The sequence below is a fragment of the Limulus polyphemus genome, unplaced genomic scaffold (genome assembly GCF_000517525.1).
Source record: "Limulus polyphemus unplaced genomic scaffold, Limulus_polyphemus-2.1.2 Scaffold1222, whole genome shotgun sequence".
In the NCBI taxonomy this organism is placed as follows: Eukaryota; Metazoa; Arthropoda; class Merostomata; order Xiphosura; family Limulidae; genus Limulus; species Limulus polyphemus.
The window spans coordinates 302,917-319,917 of record NW_013666832.1 but is presented as its reverse complement, the minus strand read 5'-3'; the positions used below and the strand labels follow the sequence as shown (position 1 = coordinate 319,917).

At 31.7% G+C, this 17,001-nt stretch overlaps 1 protein-coding gene across 1 annotated transcript in view; it reads left to right on the top strand.

The window, feature by feature from the left end:
* Nucleotides 1–17,001, top strand: part of LOC106462676 (alpha-actinin-like) — a 40,804-nt gene that overhangs the window by 14,374 nt on the left and 9,429 nt on the right. The window contains exons 2-15 of the mRNA XM_013922623.2: nucleotides 1,601–1,835; nucleotides 3,001–3,087; nucleotides 5,080–5,167; nucleotides 5,789–5,867; nucleotides 6,575–6,656; nucleotides 7,353–7,438; nucleotides 9,449–9,541; nucleotides 11,906–12,136; nucleotides 12,615–12,691; nucleotides 13,032–13,161; nucleotides 14,224–14,315; nucleotides 15,328–15,436; nucleotides 15,899–15,961; nucleotides 16,192–16,269. Coding sequence (XP_013778077.1) covers nucleotides 1,601–1,835; nucleotides 3,001–3,087; nucleotides 5,080–5,167; nucleotides 5,789–5,867; nucleotides 6,575–6,656; nucleotides 7,353–7,438; nucleotides 9,449–9,541; nucleotides 11,906–12,136; nucleotides 12,615–12,691; nucleotides 13,032–13,161; nucleotides 14,224–14,315; nucleotides 15,328–15,436; nucleotides 15,899–15,961; nucleotides 16,192–16,269 — 1,530 coding nt within the window. The remainder of the gene's footprint in view (nucleotides 1–1,600; nucleotides 1,836–3,000; nucleotides 3,088–5,079; nucleotides 5,168–5,788; nucleotides 5,868–6,574; nucleotides 6,657–7,352; nucleotides 7,439–9,448; nucleotides 9,542–11,905; nucleotides 12,137–12,614; nucleotides 12,692–13,031; nucleotides 13,162–14,223; nucleotides 14,316–15,327; nucleotides 15,437–15,898; nucleotides 15,962–16,191; nucleotides 16,270–17,001) is intronic.

Here is a 17,001-nt window from a genome sequence, read left to right as displayed (position 1 = left end):
AGCAACATTGGGTCCCATTCTTCTTCTGGACTAACACGATGGGAGCTGACCAGGGACTATCTGATTTCTCGACTATCCCAACCTTAATTAAGCCATCCATGACCTTCTCCATCTCTTGTTGCTTTGCCGGAGTTATTCACCTTGGAGGGATCTTTATTGGACGGTGATTTCCTGTGTTTATTCTGTGCTCCACAAGGCCTGTGCAGCCAAGCTCATGATCTCCTTTCGAAAAGACGTCTGCATAATTCGCCAAAAGTTCTCTAACCTGAAGAGCCTGTGATGATGACAAATGGACTTCTGCTATCATAACAGTATCGTCCAGGTTTCATTAAAATATTTGTAGCCATTTCTTCTATAGCGGCTTGTAAAACTATAATAAACAATAATAAGGCTGGAGACACTATTATAAGTATACACATTCTTTACTCTAATAAAACAAAGCATTTCTGACTAGTATAAAATGGAGCATTTCCTACTAATATAACAGTGCTTAAGTGCCTCATACATTTCTGCGATGTTTGAATGGCTTCAAAGAGCTTATGTTGGTAGCAAAAATGAACTTTAAAATAGCCCTACAACCTTTGCAGAAGTTTGTTTAGTAGCTGTGCATAGATTTTGACCTAGCCGTTTTTGCTGTAGCCTTCGGTGCTTGAATGGATTCGAAGAGAAAATTGGCCAGTAGAGATAAAAAAAACTGGTATAATTTATCCTTCTCTTTCAAGAATCAACATAAAAATAGTTCTGCACAGGAGTTTTTTAGCAGGTTTGCCCATGATTTAATAAAATAACCATAGCCGTTTTTTCTGTAGGCTTATGAAACAAGAATGATATGAATAATAATATTATTATGAAGAAATGGATGAATTTTGTCTGACAATCGGAAAATAATATTTTTTTTGCTATTTTAAATACTTTAGCACCCTTAGCCATTGAGATAGAAGATCTTGAGTGTTGTTTCAAGAACAAGTCTGCTTTTTAAGATGGTTTTGCCCGTATGTTCTATTAGAATGTTTGTTAAATTTCTGGGCGAACCCTATTAGTATTATGAACCACTATCGTGGTTCATTATATGACTATAAAACAATATTATTTATGTTCTGGTGTTATGCCAATGTGACGCTAGTGTAGAACAACATTATGTCTTGTGTTACACGGATGTGACTCTAGTGTAGAACAACATTATTTATGTCTTGTGTTACACCAGTGTGACGCTAGTGTAGAACAACATTAATTATGTCTTGTGTTATGCCAATGTGACTGTAGTGCAGAACAACATTATTTATGTATGGGCTTTTTGGTAATGTGACTGTAAATTCATCTGGGTTCACTGCATCTGAATATAAGTACAGAAGAAAAATTACACACACATATATATATATATATGTATAAATTGCCATTACAGTTTTAGTAGAGTCGATATTTAAACGTGTTTCATTTATTATATTCAAAAATCTGTCCCTCTATTTCAATTTTGTGGTAATATGAGCCTTGCATATTGAAAGAAAATTTTCATCATAACCACATTCTTTTCGTTTGAAATGCTGATATGTGTATTTTGCTGAAATTTTACAGTTTGTGACGCTGCTTTATCTTCTTTTAGACTTTCACAGCATGGTGCAATTCACACTTACGGAAGGCTGGGACTCAGATTGAAAATATCGAGGAAGATTTTCGAAATGGGCTGAAGCTTATGTTATTGTTGGAAGTAATATCGGGGGAGACTCTCCCCAGACCAGACCGAGGCAAAATGCGTTTCCACAAAATTGCTAACGTGAACAAGGGCTTGGAATTCATTGAGAGGAAAGGTGTAAAGCTTGTTTCTATAGGAGCTGAGGGTGAGTTTGGTGGGATATTCTCAGTATACTAGATGGAAAATAACCTGAAATACAACTGAAGTTTTACTGTTTAAAAATTTTTGTTCACAAGTACAGAAATTGTCAGATGTACAAGAACCTGAGAAGCAGCAAGGGTCAACATCAAGAAGAATAATTCCCATGAAGACCAAAACAACAACAACAATTTTTAATTCGATATCCTAAATTTCCATTTATCAAAATTAAAAAACAACAACTATACAGTGTCACTACTTTCCACCGGTTATTGAATAACAATACACTTCATCTGTAAGTGAAATCTGACAATTTCAGGTCCTTTAAAAGTCTTTCACTCTGGAAAAAAGGAGTTCATATGACATTGGACTTTATAGTTGATTTTGATCATTAGGATCTGTACAAAATTATAAACTGTTTGTTTTATGTTTTTCTAAAGATAAAGAAGCTTAAGTTTGAACATAAGTAAAATATATTTCTTCACACACACATGGTCAACAATGAAATGCAACACAGTAATATAGTTTGTTGTGAAACAATCTCACAGTTCGATTGTTTTACCACAAAAATCATTTTAAGTTGTCATATACTGTACTTGTCTCTAATAATTTAAGATAGCGAATTTTTATTCCTGATTTCAATTGTGTCGATGTTTGGCTAAAGATGCTTGTTATTTTTAAAAGTGACAGTTAGCCTGCAGAACAATTTTAATTGTAATATACAAAAGATGTGCAAATACATTATTTTTGTATGTTTTAGATTACTGACAAGTTCAGTGCCTGTGGACACATTTCAAATACAAATTATACAGTGGGGGATTGTTTCCCTTGGTAAAAAAAAAAAGACTTATTCAGTTATTATATTAACTGCTGAAAATCTGTATTTTTTCTTTAAAACCCAACATAATGTTATAACTTTGATAAATTTTAGGTATGATTTTATTATCTCCAGTTATTAGGGATTATTTTGCAACTTTTATGTAATATTAAATATGAAAATTGTGTTCTTCTGATGATTATGGATTAAACTGTATGTATAAAAATATTGTTATTGTAAAATTATTTACAATTAGGAATATAAAGGTTGGAGTTTCTACATATCAATGTTTTGAGTCTGAATATTCAATTAAGTATTACATTTGATATGGATATTAAAAAAAATCTATTTTTAGAAATTGTGGATGGAAATGTGAAGATGACTCTAGGTCTTATTTGGACCATTATTCTTCGGTTTGCCATTCAAGATATTTCTGTGGAAGGTAATTGGTTATTTTTTATGTGGTGAATCCTTATCTTTAAAACTAACACTTAGATGTATTGACAGAGAAGAAGGTGTGCCATTTAGTAGTTGATTTTAAAACACCTCAATTTATTGAATAATTTGGTATATCGATTATAAATCTAAAAGAAACATCCAGCATATTATATAATTTCTGTAGTGTGTATAGAAGACATTTTAAAACTAATAATAAACGACCTTATAATACCAAATTTGTTATTTTTCTATAATTTGACACCCAAAGTTTTGCATTCTACTAAAACAAACTGTTACTGTGTTATAGGGTTGCTTATTTCTAGTATTAAAACATCCAGTATAAATAATTCTGAATTTAATCTTTTCCTAGAAGATTGAAGAAAATATGATTCAGTAGCAGTTGTTTTAAAGATAAAAAATATATCAAAGGAAATATTTTATATTAACTAATGTAGTGACTTCTCTGTAAACAAGAGTCTAACAGGAACTTTTCTTTACAGTGTGTTTCCTGTATGAAGAAATTTTGAACATGTTGTTTAGACATCAAGTTATAGTAACTTATGTTTCAGTCATAATGTAATAGAGAAGTAGATAAAATAATTTGAAAACTATAAAATCAAAGTGTTGTTTTTTAGATAATCTTTTGTAAAAAAGTTATTTGGAAAGAAAGTATAATTATCACTTGGCTAAGAAAAGATGGTGCTACTATATCGTGCGGTCTACACAGATACTATCATCATCACTGTTTTAATGATTCACTAAAACATAATTTCTTGCTAAATAATTTATATCTATATACGTTTTTGTTCAGCAAGTAATAATAATTTAATAAGTCGTGTGTTCCAAAAGTTAGGTTATAATTGTACTAGTTGTGATTTTTGGAATTTATTTCATTCTGATTATATTTGCCCCCGAAACATTATGTAATGGTATTTTGTACTTTATTAGTTTAAAAGTTATTTATAATAACTGGTGCCAGTTGTAAATAAACTAAAGTTAAAACTGATGATGATAATATCTGTGTAGACTGCATGCTATAGTAACACCAAAAGGTTTCTTTTTTTTCTTTAAGAAAAGTTTATTTTCTTTATATGTGCTTTTTTGTTCAGAAAGGACTCCTAGGGAAAAACATATCTTCTAAATATTCTTAAACAGAGGGTTGGGTGTTACATATTAAAATGATTTTGAATATGCAAATTAGCAAGAAATGTGAAAATCACATCTGATATGAAATCGTTGTGGAACGGATGTATCAGAACGACATGTTGACATTGTTTGGCATTATGTAGGTAATGTGATGTCACTGAAAATTCAATACTTTTGGGAGAGATATGTAACAGTTCTTTCCAGTGCAAAATATTCATACAATAAGATGATAAAGCTATGTCCAGATCGAGGATTTAGAATTTCCAAGACAAAGATATCCTTGTGCTTAATGCCATGGATCAGCTTCAGTCACCAGGGCAATGCATACAGAAAAGAGACCTGCAACAAGTCATTCCTTAGCCATGGTAGTTAACTTGCAGTGTCTTGTAACAATTTAGAATCCACAAATGCAAAAGTCAGTGTCAAAAGCTAATTACATGTCCCAAAAGGATCTCTCTTTGGAAATGAGGCCAACAGGATACAGTTTCACCAAGAAAAGGCATCCAGTCATTATCTCCTGTTTGCTGTTGTATACCTCAAACAGCTGAAGAATGAAACAGGCACTGGGAAACCACTATCCTCATACAATAAGATGGATTATAGAAACCCTGCAGGGAGTAGTGTAGTGCTTTGGGCATGACAGCCTCAAGATGGAACCTTTTGCAAAGGAAACTATGCTGCATAGCTATTATCAAGATACATGGTTGTCATATAGAGTTTGAACAGACATGATAACATGGATTGTAGTAACATGGTGAAAGTTTCAATATCATTTTAATATAACATACTCAACTTCTTTGTGTTAAGGAGAAATTGGCCTAATTTTTTGTGTGTGTTTGTACTTGTTCAGAGATGACTGCTAAAGAAGGTTTACTTCTCTGGTGTCAGCGAAAAACTGCTCCATACAAAAATGTTAACGTCCAAAATTTCCACCTCAGGTATGAAAAATTTTGTTAACAAGCACTTTAATGAAAGATATCAATTTTGTAATCCTCCAATGTGATCAAGATTATAAAAACTGTTAAAACAGTGGTGCATTATCATTACTACTAAGTTCTGCTAAATTAATCTTATTTATATGTATTATTATTATAGTTTCCATAGTTTGACTTACTTTCCCAAAATTAGATGAAACTCAGTAAAACGTTCATAACAAAGTTCTTAATATGATTTGTTGAGACATAATTTTATAATCTTTCTTGAACTAATGTTTTTGTTTTTCCTTTTTAAATATGTTAAAGATATAAATCTGTGGTACTATTCTATAATAGTCAATATTTTCTGATGATTGGATGATTAGCCAGGAACACATTACTCTATAATAATCAGTATTATCTGCTGATTGGTTTAGTAGCTGTTTACACATTACCCTATAATGATCAGTATTATCTGCTGATTGGTTGATTAGCTAATAAGACATTTTTGTGTAATAATCAGTACTATGTTTTGGATGGCTAATGGGTAAAACATACATGCTTTTCTATAAACTGTTCTATCAACTCCATATTAACTAAAATACATCTTACAAATTGTTCATATTATTCATTGGTTCATTTTAGCTGGAAGGATGGGTTAGCCTTCTGTGCTCTAATTCACCGTCACCGACCAGATCTACTAGACTACGGAAAGTTATCCAAGGTATTTAGTTATACAAGTTTAAGTATTGTAATGTTTATTGTAAAGAGCCATAAAGATAAAAACTGTATTTAATAATTCTGTAAGTTATTTCATTAAAATACAAATATTTATTAAATTGTGCATTAAAATTGATAAAACCAGCAAATAATTAAGTGGTGGTAGGATCCACGATTTAATCCCATGTATTCTTGCTAGAAAGATTGTGTGCTGTCCATTCGGGCTACTAACCCTGACAGTGATTAATATTTGTAAAAAGTTTTTGCATCAGTTAGATTCACTTTATTGGTTGATTAGCTGTTTACACATTACTCTATAATAATCAGTATTATCTGCTGATTGATTGATTAGCTGATAAAACCAGAAAAACACTACATTTTCAACTGACTCTTTAAGATCTAAAAAAAAGGCCTTCGATGAGAAACTTGTAAGTGTTGCTTTTTTAATTTTGTGTTTCAGAATTACTGTTTGTTATGCTTTGTTATTGACTTCACATGGATGTATAAAACAAAAACTGTACTATGTAAATTTAAATTCATTACATTTTGGTATCTTTTTTTAATCATCACTTCCAACATATAATCTTTTGAGTTTTAAAATCCTTTCAAAATATGCCTTTGAATCAAATGTCTATTGAGCTCATGTGGAAATATATATTAAACAAGTATTTTAATACTTTTCATTGACTCTTTGAACTTTCTCATTCATAGGATAACCCTATTGAGAACCTGAACTTGGCATTTGATATTGCTGAGAAATATCTGAACATCCCAAGAATGTTGGATGCTGAAGGTAAGAATATTCAGTTATGTCATCACGGTTACAGCTTGAACAAAAGATAAGTTATTCTGTTACCATGGTTATCGATTGATGAAAACATAGGATGATAAATATTATCTGTCATATTACTATGGCTACATTTTGAACCTAAGTAATCTTTCATGTTACCATGGTTACAGATTAAAGATACTGGAAAAGGATAATGTGTCCTGTGATGAAGGTTACATATTAATCAATATTTCACTTTCACAAAAATTGTTGTTGCTACCATAAAGCAAGTAGTGTAGGCTGGATCTCATGAAGGTTATTATTTAAATTTGGTTAATAGAATTTTCTGACAAAAACACTTGCCTGAGGAATCAAAACGTTTTTTAAACGTGTTTTTTGGGTCAAACAATAGTGTAAGATTACTTGCTACATTTGGGACAAATGTAATATACTGACCTCCAATTAGCCCTTAACATGACATTGTAGAATACTCAGTACAATGTCTTTATTGGTCAAGTAGCCACAAAAACATAATTTTATTTCTTATATAAAAAAATGCTTGAACTTAGTATAGTTTAATTTTGTATACTGTTTTGGAAATTTAACATATTTTTTCAAATCTATAAAAAATAAACTCTTATGTACAGATGTAAAAAAATAACAACATGTATAAAAAAACAACAATATATCCACATACAAAATGTTGGACATGTCTTCTAGATATGGTGAATACACCTAAACCTGATGAAAGGGCTGTGATGACGTATGTCTCCTGCTACTACCATGCTTTCCAAGGGGCTCAACAGGTACTGTACATATGTTAATTTCTGTGTATGTCTCATGTTACTCCCACACTTTCTAAAGAGCTCATCAGATATTGTATGTGTCTTAATAATTACTGTGTAATGAAGTATGTCTCATGTTACTCCCACACTTTCTAAAGAGCTTATCAGATATTGTATGTCTTAATAATTACTGTGTAATGAAGTATGTTTCATGTTACTCCCACACTTTCTAAAGAGCTTATCAGATATTGTATGTGTCTTAATAATTACTGTGTAATGAAGTATGTCTCATGTTACTCCTACACTTTCTAAAGAGCTCATCAGATATTGTATGTGTCTTAATAATTATTGTATTTCTTGTGCAACTCCAACACTTTCCAGAAATTCCACAGATATATGTCATATATGTTAATAGGATGCTGTATGTGTACTTAACATTATCCCTTTGCTTGATTTGTAAGAAGATAGTACAGTTCGTTTCAGATAAAAAAAAAGGTAGAATGCCTATACTACATCACAGACAAAATGCAAAGCACGTTTTTGCTTTTTCATAAATTGTATCTATGTTTTGCATGTATTAACTAAAACTTTTGTCTATGCTTAACAAAATGTATACAATCAGTAATTAAAGATACTACAGAGAATTAAGACAGTAAAACCTGAAAGTGAAGTACAAGTCTTGTAAATGTGTATGAAGGTAAGTTTAATTATTTCTATGCATAAGTTAATTGTGGATTCATTTAATTCTGCATGCAGAATTAACCACAGTCTAAGAAATCCCTATTTTACAAAACGTACCCTAGAACAACCATAAAGAAATAAAGGATTTAACATTAAATGAATGATTTTGAGAAAGTTACGTCTGATTTCGTAAAACAGTTCCATTAGAGTAATAAGCTTGTTTACCTCAACTTCATAAAATCAATCTCATTCATCTGAGCTCTTTCTGTTAGTAAACTTACTGACACCAGCAGAGACGTTAGTGAATTATCAGACCCTTGAATGAACACTTTGTTATTGTTTGACAAAGTTATATACACCAGCAGAGAGACGTTAGTGAATTATCAGACCCTTGAATGAACACTTTGTTATTGTTTGACAAATGTACTGACACCAGCAGAGACATTAGTGGATTTTCAATCCCTTGAATGAACACTTTGTTATTGTTTGACAAACGTACTGACACCAGCAGAGACATTAGTGGATTTTCAATCCCTTGAATGAACACTTTGTTATTGTTTGACAAACGTACTGACACCAGCAGAGATGTCAGTGAATTTTCAGACCCTTGAATGAACACTTTGTTATTGTTTGACAAAGTTATAGATACCAGCAGAGACGTTAGTAAATTATCAGACCCTTGAATGAACACTTTGTTATTGTTTGACAAACGTACTGACACCATCAGAGAGATGTTAGTAAATTATCAGACCCTTGAATGAACAATTTGTTATTTTTTATCACTCTTGCTTTAAGAGATGCTACTAACAGCATGCTTGCATTGCAGATGAAATTTGGAGATGTTTTGATTTCCATACACTCTTCGGTTGTGTCTAACATTCTCCCTGTGTGATGACAAAGAGTGAGAACAATAATCAGTTTCTTAACCATGTGAATGAAGTCCAAAGGTAATATATAGAGATATAATGATTGAATTTCAAAATAAGGAATGTTTCGGTAATTACACTGACTGTAAAGGAAAGTTTTCTAAAACATTTTATCAAATCATTAAATATTGTAATAACAGTTTGTTTATAAAAGTTACTACATTTTAGAAATAATAATAATTCAAAAGGTTTAAAACCTCAGTAAAAAATTACATTTTAATATAATTTACCTATATTCCAGAAGTCCAAACAGATAGTTTTTGTAATGATTAAAATGTGCATCACCAATGTTTTCACTCACCAGTAGTCTTCTCTTTCTTTTCTGTATTATCTTGATCTTAATGTGCGAGATATCTTGTGTCAATATATATATATAAACACACATTTATTGAGCAACTTTAAATGTTACTTTTATTTTATTCAGGCTGAAACAGCTGCAAACCGCATCTGTAAAGTACTGAAAGTCAACCAAGAAAATGAGCGTCTCATGGAAGAGTATGAACGTCTTGCTAGTGATGTAAGTTGACAGAACTGTTATCCTTAGTGTGGTAATTAGATCACAGCTGTGTACTTTTTGAAAATGAAAGAGAACAAGTTATAATCAGTGATACTATATATTTTACACCAGAAACAGAATATTTTTGTCTAATTTTCTTGTACAACCGTCTGAAATTATTATGCTTTTTAATAATACACTGTAAACATAATCCATAAAGCAATACGCATAGTTAGCCAAACTTCTTAATAACGATTTGTATTTAGTAAAGCAGTGGCTTTTGCTGAAGGTGTGAGCATCAACTACACAAGCGTTATGCTTAGCATCTTTATGTATTTGGTCCACATCACATTCCTGACTATTTGAGAATGAAATGTCACAGTGGGCTTAGTTATGGCTTGAAGTTATGTCACAGCCTTTTCCAATTGAAAGGATATTTATATTATGAAATAGCCAAAAATGCAAATCCTAGAATACACTAGGGCATAGTTCTGGAACATCTTATACAGTACAATTAACCCTCTATGTGTTTGTGTTTAAAATATCAGTTATTAAAAATTTTCTAATTTTTTAGACATGTTGGCTTTTTGTGTAAGTCTACACTAAGGTAATTAGACACATACTGGTTCTTTGAATAAGTCTCCACAGTGAGGAAAGTAATAGTTTAAGTAATGGGCTGGTGTGTCATAACATTGCTCTTTGCACACATTTCTTACATCTTTAACTCTCTTTCAACACGGGCTCAGTCAACTTGACCGACCAAGCGATCTCTTTGTACTCATTCACAGTCTTTATAGATTTGAATAGTCTGTGTGAAAAGTGATTTTTCATGTTCAGATTGAATATACTTTTCTTCAGCTCAAAAATCTCAAACTTTATTTGTGTAATCTCTAAAACCTCCTAAATACATTTCAGATGTTTGTTTTCAGTATAACTTTATATGTTATCTGTAATTTTCTCTACCCTAACTCTATGTAAGGTTGGTCAATTTGACTGACCTCGTAATCACCAAAAAAATTTGTAATAAATCTAAATTACCCTCTTTTTCTTTCTAGAATAACTTCACATGTAGCATGAAACTACATTCCTTTATCCTAAGTAGCTCTAAGTTCGTAACAATATACATCTATTTATGATTAAATTTTATTGTTTTATTGCCCTATGAACCATGTCTAACTACTATTCACACCATTATAAGTTGTAAATCACTTTGGAACATGCAGGTCACGTTACACTTTCGAATTACATTACCCATGAGCTACACCGAGCTGCTTGTGTGCGTACCTCGTGAAATATTTTTACTATATTATTATTATTATTGTTTATTTTACCTAATCTAACCTTAATTAAAGAGATCCAAAAGTTTACATTTTAGTTACTTTTATAATAATAATAAAGAATAAACATGAAAAACAAGAAATAAAGTACTTACCCGAGTATTCTTTTATTTTTGCTATCGACTATCGATGACACTTAACCCTACTTTTTATTATACTAATGGTAGTAGTGCATTAAATAATATTTAATTAATCAAATAATGCACAAAGAACATAGAATAATAACATGCAAAAAGCAGACAATGTCCCATAAATATCATAATTTTTCTGGCTTTTTAACTATGTGACAAGAGCTGTTAGAAATTCATCCAAGCTAGTTGATTTATTTCCTGTGGGAACAAAGCAGAGGATGTGATAGGTGGGTGTGGCAAGAGGGGTCTGATTTTCTATTTGATAGCTCTGTAATCAAACAAAATTGAAGGCTATAAAATTTATGATTTATCTGAGCAATAACAATTTTATAGTGAGTAATTTATGTTAAATTTCGTACATTTTGGAGGGGTGGTGCATAAAATAGAGAAAATAAGATGCCTAGAAAAAATGTGTCACACTAGGGGAAATTCAGGATTTTTGTAATATTGCCTTATAGAATTAAGAACTTAAAACTTGTATACTATTAAGATATGGATTATTAGCTAAGCTTTTATGCTTTACTAATTAGTATAACATAAACAAAAAGTAGCTTAATAAAATTTTTAATGTAAGACACTAATACCTTGTGTCATGCACAGTGAAGGATATCTGTGGCGATAGGGTTAATGTGTTAAAGACTTTTATAAAAACACTTGAAATATAAAAGTTTGTTAAATAGAGCAGGTTAATCCAGTAGCTGCTACTCTTCAGTATTTAAAATCCACAGTTAAGTAATTCATTTTGCATGTTACTGAAGAGATTAAAAATTTCGTTTTCACTCATTGTTAAATTAAAATATGTATTTCCATTTATCCAAAATATTGACAAGAAAGTAATTATGTTTTCTTGGTTAAGATAACATGTCCATAAACAAAAGTTTTCTTTTTATTTTACATTCTCTGTTTACTTATTGTAGCTTCTCGAATGGATTCGACGAACCACCCCCTGGTTGGAAAACAAAACCACAGACAACACGCTGAATGGAGTACTGAAAAAATTGAATGAATTCCGCACCTACAGAAGGTCACACAAACCCCCTCGTGTAGAGCAGAAGGCTAAGTTAGAAACCAGTTTTAACACACTTCAAACTAAGCTTCGACTCAGTAACCGCCCAGCTTACTTGCCATCAGAAGGAAAGATGGTCTCGGTAAGGCTCAGTAATAAAAAAAAAAAGTTATATTCAAGAGAACACATGGTCTCCATAAGGCTCAGTAACATTGAAAACATTTTAAGTGGTTTCAAGCTGCACTTTGAAGAAATTTTGCTGGTGAAAAGGTTTAAAAATCTGAATACATAAATCACAAAAATAAAATGTTTCTTAAAATAAAAACAAAAATCTGCTAATTAGGATAATAATAATATTAAAAAATTATGCAAATAAATATTTCTTTTTTACTTCCTTTCTTAACAGTTTTTTTGTGTTGTTGTTGTTTCCCAGTGGGTCAACTGTAAGTTCACAGATTTACAATGCTAAAATCCAGGGTTTGATTGCCCATGGTGGACAGAATACAGATAGCCAACTGTAAAAAACTAATATATATATATTTTTTCCTTTACCTATGTAATTCATGAGGTAAATCTTTCAGAAATATCTGTTAACTACCAACCTTTTCTATAATCACTAGGACATTGCCAATGCATGGAAGGGACTGGAGACTGCTGAAAAAGGCTTTGAAGAATGGCTGCTTTCTGAAATGATGAGGTTAACTCTGTTTTTTTCTGTTTATAAAACATATTGTTATGACAAAAACAAGATTAAACTCTCCCCAATTAATTGCATAACACTTTCAATAGGCACTTTGAAATTAATTTTATATAACTTGCAAAAAAAGTTTTAGATTAATCTAAATCATTTTGTATAGTATCATTTTTAGGTGGAAATAATAATATTTGTTTCACATTTTGAAATTTCATCTCACTCAAACTGTTGTATTGTTCTGTTTGCAATAAGAGAACAAACTTCTTGTGAATTCTTAAGATAAAAGAGGTAGATATCCTGTAAGTTTTTAAGTAAAGTTTCTCACAATATTTTATTTCATTAGGCTAGAGCGTCTGGACCACCTTGCCCAGAAGTTCAAACACAAGGCTGATATCCATGAAGATTGGACAAAAGGAAAAGAGGAAATGCTGCAAAGCCAAGACTTTAGAAAGTGCAAACTCTATGAACTTAAAGTATGCAAACCTTTTTTCTACCTCTTGGATTTTTTAGATGCCATGTGATATCTTTCTGACTATATATTATCTTGTTAATATATTTTATATTTAGTAAAAAAAGTGCCAGAGTTAGATGTATTTGAATCCATATGCATGTATCATTTTTAGGTGTGAGCCAGAAAATATTACTATAATAAGATTCAGTGTCTATGTGTCACATAACTCTTCCTAAACTGTTGGTTGCACTGACTTCTAAGTGGTACCAGACAAATTGCCTTGGTCCTGAGGTTTCAACAAAGGTAAAATATTTCACCCCACCCCTTAGGGAACCCAGGGATTTCCTGAAAACACTTTTATGGGGATTCCAAATTTGGCCATTGATTTACATTAGAGCACAAAATAAGTAGGCGTACTAACTACCATTCATTAACTTGGTTAAAGAAATTAAATTTGCATTATAGTGGGGCATAGGTCCATGTGTTTGCTAATAATATAATAAAATTCAGTGTCTGTTTATGTGTTATGTAACTCCTCCTAAACTGCTGGCCACACCAACTTGTGAATGGTACCAAACAAACTGTCTCGGTTCTGAGGATTGCATAAAGGTAAAATTTTTCACTCCATCCCTTAGGGAATCTGGGTATTTCCTGAAAATGCTTTTACGGGGATTCCCCAAAATTGGCATTAATTTACACTAGAGCACGTAAGTAAGTAGGCCTGCTAATTACTATTTGTAAGTTGGTTAAAGAAATTAAATTTGCATTATAGCAGTCCTGTAAATGTGGGCCAGAGGCCCATAAGTTTGCTAGTCTGTTTCATAGGGACTAAATAAAGAGTTTATACTTTGATATGAATGTTGTTTCAGTGAAACTTTAGGCAGAGGATACACATTAGGTTTTAGAACTTTAAAGGACTGCAATGCGTGTCGAAAGAAAAGGAAATGACATCTTGCTTCTATACCAAGGTCTTCTTCAGCCTCCTTTTCTTTCAACGGGCAGTTGCAGTCCATTAAAGTTCCCAAACATACTACGACATGAATCTAATTCCAAACTTTAATTTTATGTGCTTTAAAATTTCCAGGCCCTCAAGAAAAAGCACGAAGCATTCGAAAGTGATTTGGCTGCTCACCAAGATCGTGTGGAACAGATAGCTGCTATTGCTCAAGAACTTAAGTAAGTCTCAACTTATTAATGAGTTCTATCAAGTTCCATGTAATATTTCTGAGGAAGTTGTATAAGGATAAAATTTTAACCTAATGCTGTGAGGTTGTTTTTTCATTTGGTCCTTCAAGGCTTTCCTTGCACAGCTATCTTTGGGAAAAGAAAAAAATTTAAACCCACCCTTTACTCTTCAATAAACTAATTCTATAAACCAATCACTCTGTTAGAAAAACAAATCTGTCTTAAATGGAACCTAACTTATCTTTTCAAAATCTTAAAGTTGTGCCCTCTCACCCTATTATCTTCAGAATATAGCACAAAGAAATCAGAAGGTTTTATCCAGTCAACTCTCTAAATGATTTTGTTTAACTTCTATAATTTTCTTGAAACAAAAAAAAATCAGCACATCCAAGTTATTTTGGAAGCATGGGCTACTGGAATTTTTCTCCTTAAAGATATAACTGTTTTTCTTCTTAGCTCATGACTATGTATATATATATATATATATACACACACACACACACCACTACCATTATACACATAAATGCAACCATCGTCAGCCCCTGAAGAAGAAAGTTCCACCTTTCTATTGCACTTGGGCTATAGGGTTTTTATTCATTTCTATATGTATATAAGTACATATATGTGTCTGTCTGTTAGTTGCATAGTGATAGATAGGTTTGTGGTCTCTCAAGATTTGTATATGAATATTGGAATTGATGAAAACTTTTTCTGAAATATAAAAAAAAACGTTTAAATGGAGGGAAAGGCAGCAAAAGTTTTTGCCCCAGGCCCCTTTAAGACCTAGTTAAGCACTGGTGTCTGTATATGTATGTAATGTTGACCATGGTGTCTGTGTGTGTGTATGAAATGTTGACCATGGTGTCTGTATATGTATGTAATGTTGACCATGGTGTCTGTGTATGTATGTAATGTTCACCATGGTGTCTGTATATGTATGTAATGTTCACCATGGTGTCTGTAAGTAACATTATTAATTCAGGAACTTCATCTTCACTTTCAGTGCTCTGAACTACCATGACGTAGCTAACATCAACTCTCGCTGCCAGAGAATATGTGATCAGTGGGATCGACTTGGAACCCTCACCCAGAAACGTCGCACTGCACTCGAGGTGGTTTCTAACATATGTATTTCTGAAAAAATATCTATGTGTAGTTTTTGAAAGCTAGGTGTATACACAGTTGAAAATAACTTAATTGTTTACTATAGTATTGGGAGCAATGATTTGATATACATATTGAAATAAGTGTAAATGAATCAAAAAGTTTAGTACTTTGCTCACACAAGAATAATGAAGGATATTGCATATACTTTGGGTAATATGTTCTATAATATTGATGTGAGTATCATCAACTTCAGTTCTTATATTAGGATATTACAAAATATTTTTGAAACACCAATGTTTTACAAAACCATTTTCAAAATCTTTGTTATACCTCTTATCAGTAAAGTACTTACATTACTCCAAAAAGTTGTATGTAATCAGATCTAAAACAATTAATTTAATAACAGGAAAAACCTTAGCAGTGAGCAGTATTCTACTCAAGTTTAACACTGTGTTTCTTTCCTGTAGGAAGCTGAGCGTGTGTTGGAGAAAATTGACCAGCTCCATCTCGAGTTTGCTAAACGAGCAGCAGTTAGTATATTTTATAATAAACTTTTATTATCATCAAATAATCAAACAGAAAAGGTTTAGTTATGTAAATATTTAGTATCTAAATAAACCTGTTCAGTTAATAAAAGCATACTTAATTGAACTGCTTATGTACTGAAATGTTTGAGAATTAATATCTGTGTTGATACCGTGTAGTTAAGAAAACCACTGTCATGTTGAGTATGTTGCTGAATCTTAAGTTTTACTTCCAGCCCTTTAACAACTGGCTGGACGGAGCACGTGAAGACCTGGTGGACATGTTTATTGTCCATACTATGGATGAAATTCAGGTAAAAATTCCTATTAATTTGGTATTACATAAGTTTGTACAATATGACCCAAAATTTTAACGTCTTTTTGATGAGTGATCTCTTCTTCAGCTTTAGACACTCTTTGAAATCATTCAAGTATTGGGTAAATTTTTTTCTACTCTCATTTCACTTCTAAATGGCAAATATAAGTGAGGATTTTATTGTTCACTTTTCAATTGTACTTGGTGTTAATCAGTTAGTTCAGTATTAAGTGTAGAAATATTGTGCAGAAGATACCAAAGTTAGTTGTAAATAGATTCCTTAATGTATCATTTTTGTATTATACTGAAATGTTACAAAATCTATAACAAAACTTTACATTTGGACTTACACACACACACACAAATTTTCACCGGCTTACATATAGCATGCCGTAAGAACCAGGATCAATGTAACATTGAAAACTTGTTTTAAATTTTAGGCTATCCTTTTTAATGAAACATTACATTTTGCCAAAATACTTTTATATTGCTCACAAAGAATTTTGAACTAATCCAATGACCAGAAAAACGGGGGCAGTTCTCCCCCCCCCCCACTCTGAAAATAATCTATTAAGGTTTTTAAATTATTTACATTGTGACACTCACTGACATGAAAAGTATTAATGTTTTCTTGATTGTCCCACCCCAAACTAGTAAAATACCAGTCATATAAACTATAAGAAGATTTATTGGTAATCAAGGAAGGTCCCCCCCTCCTTTAAGAGTATTC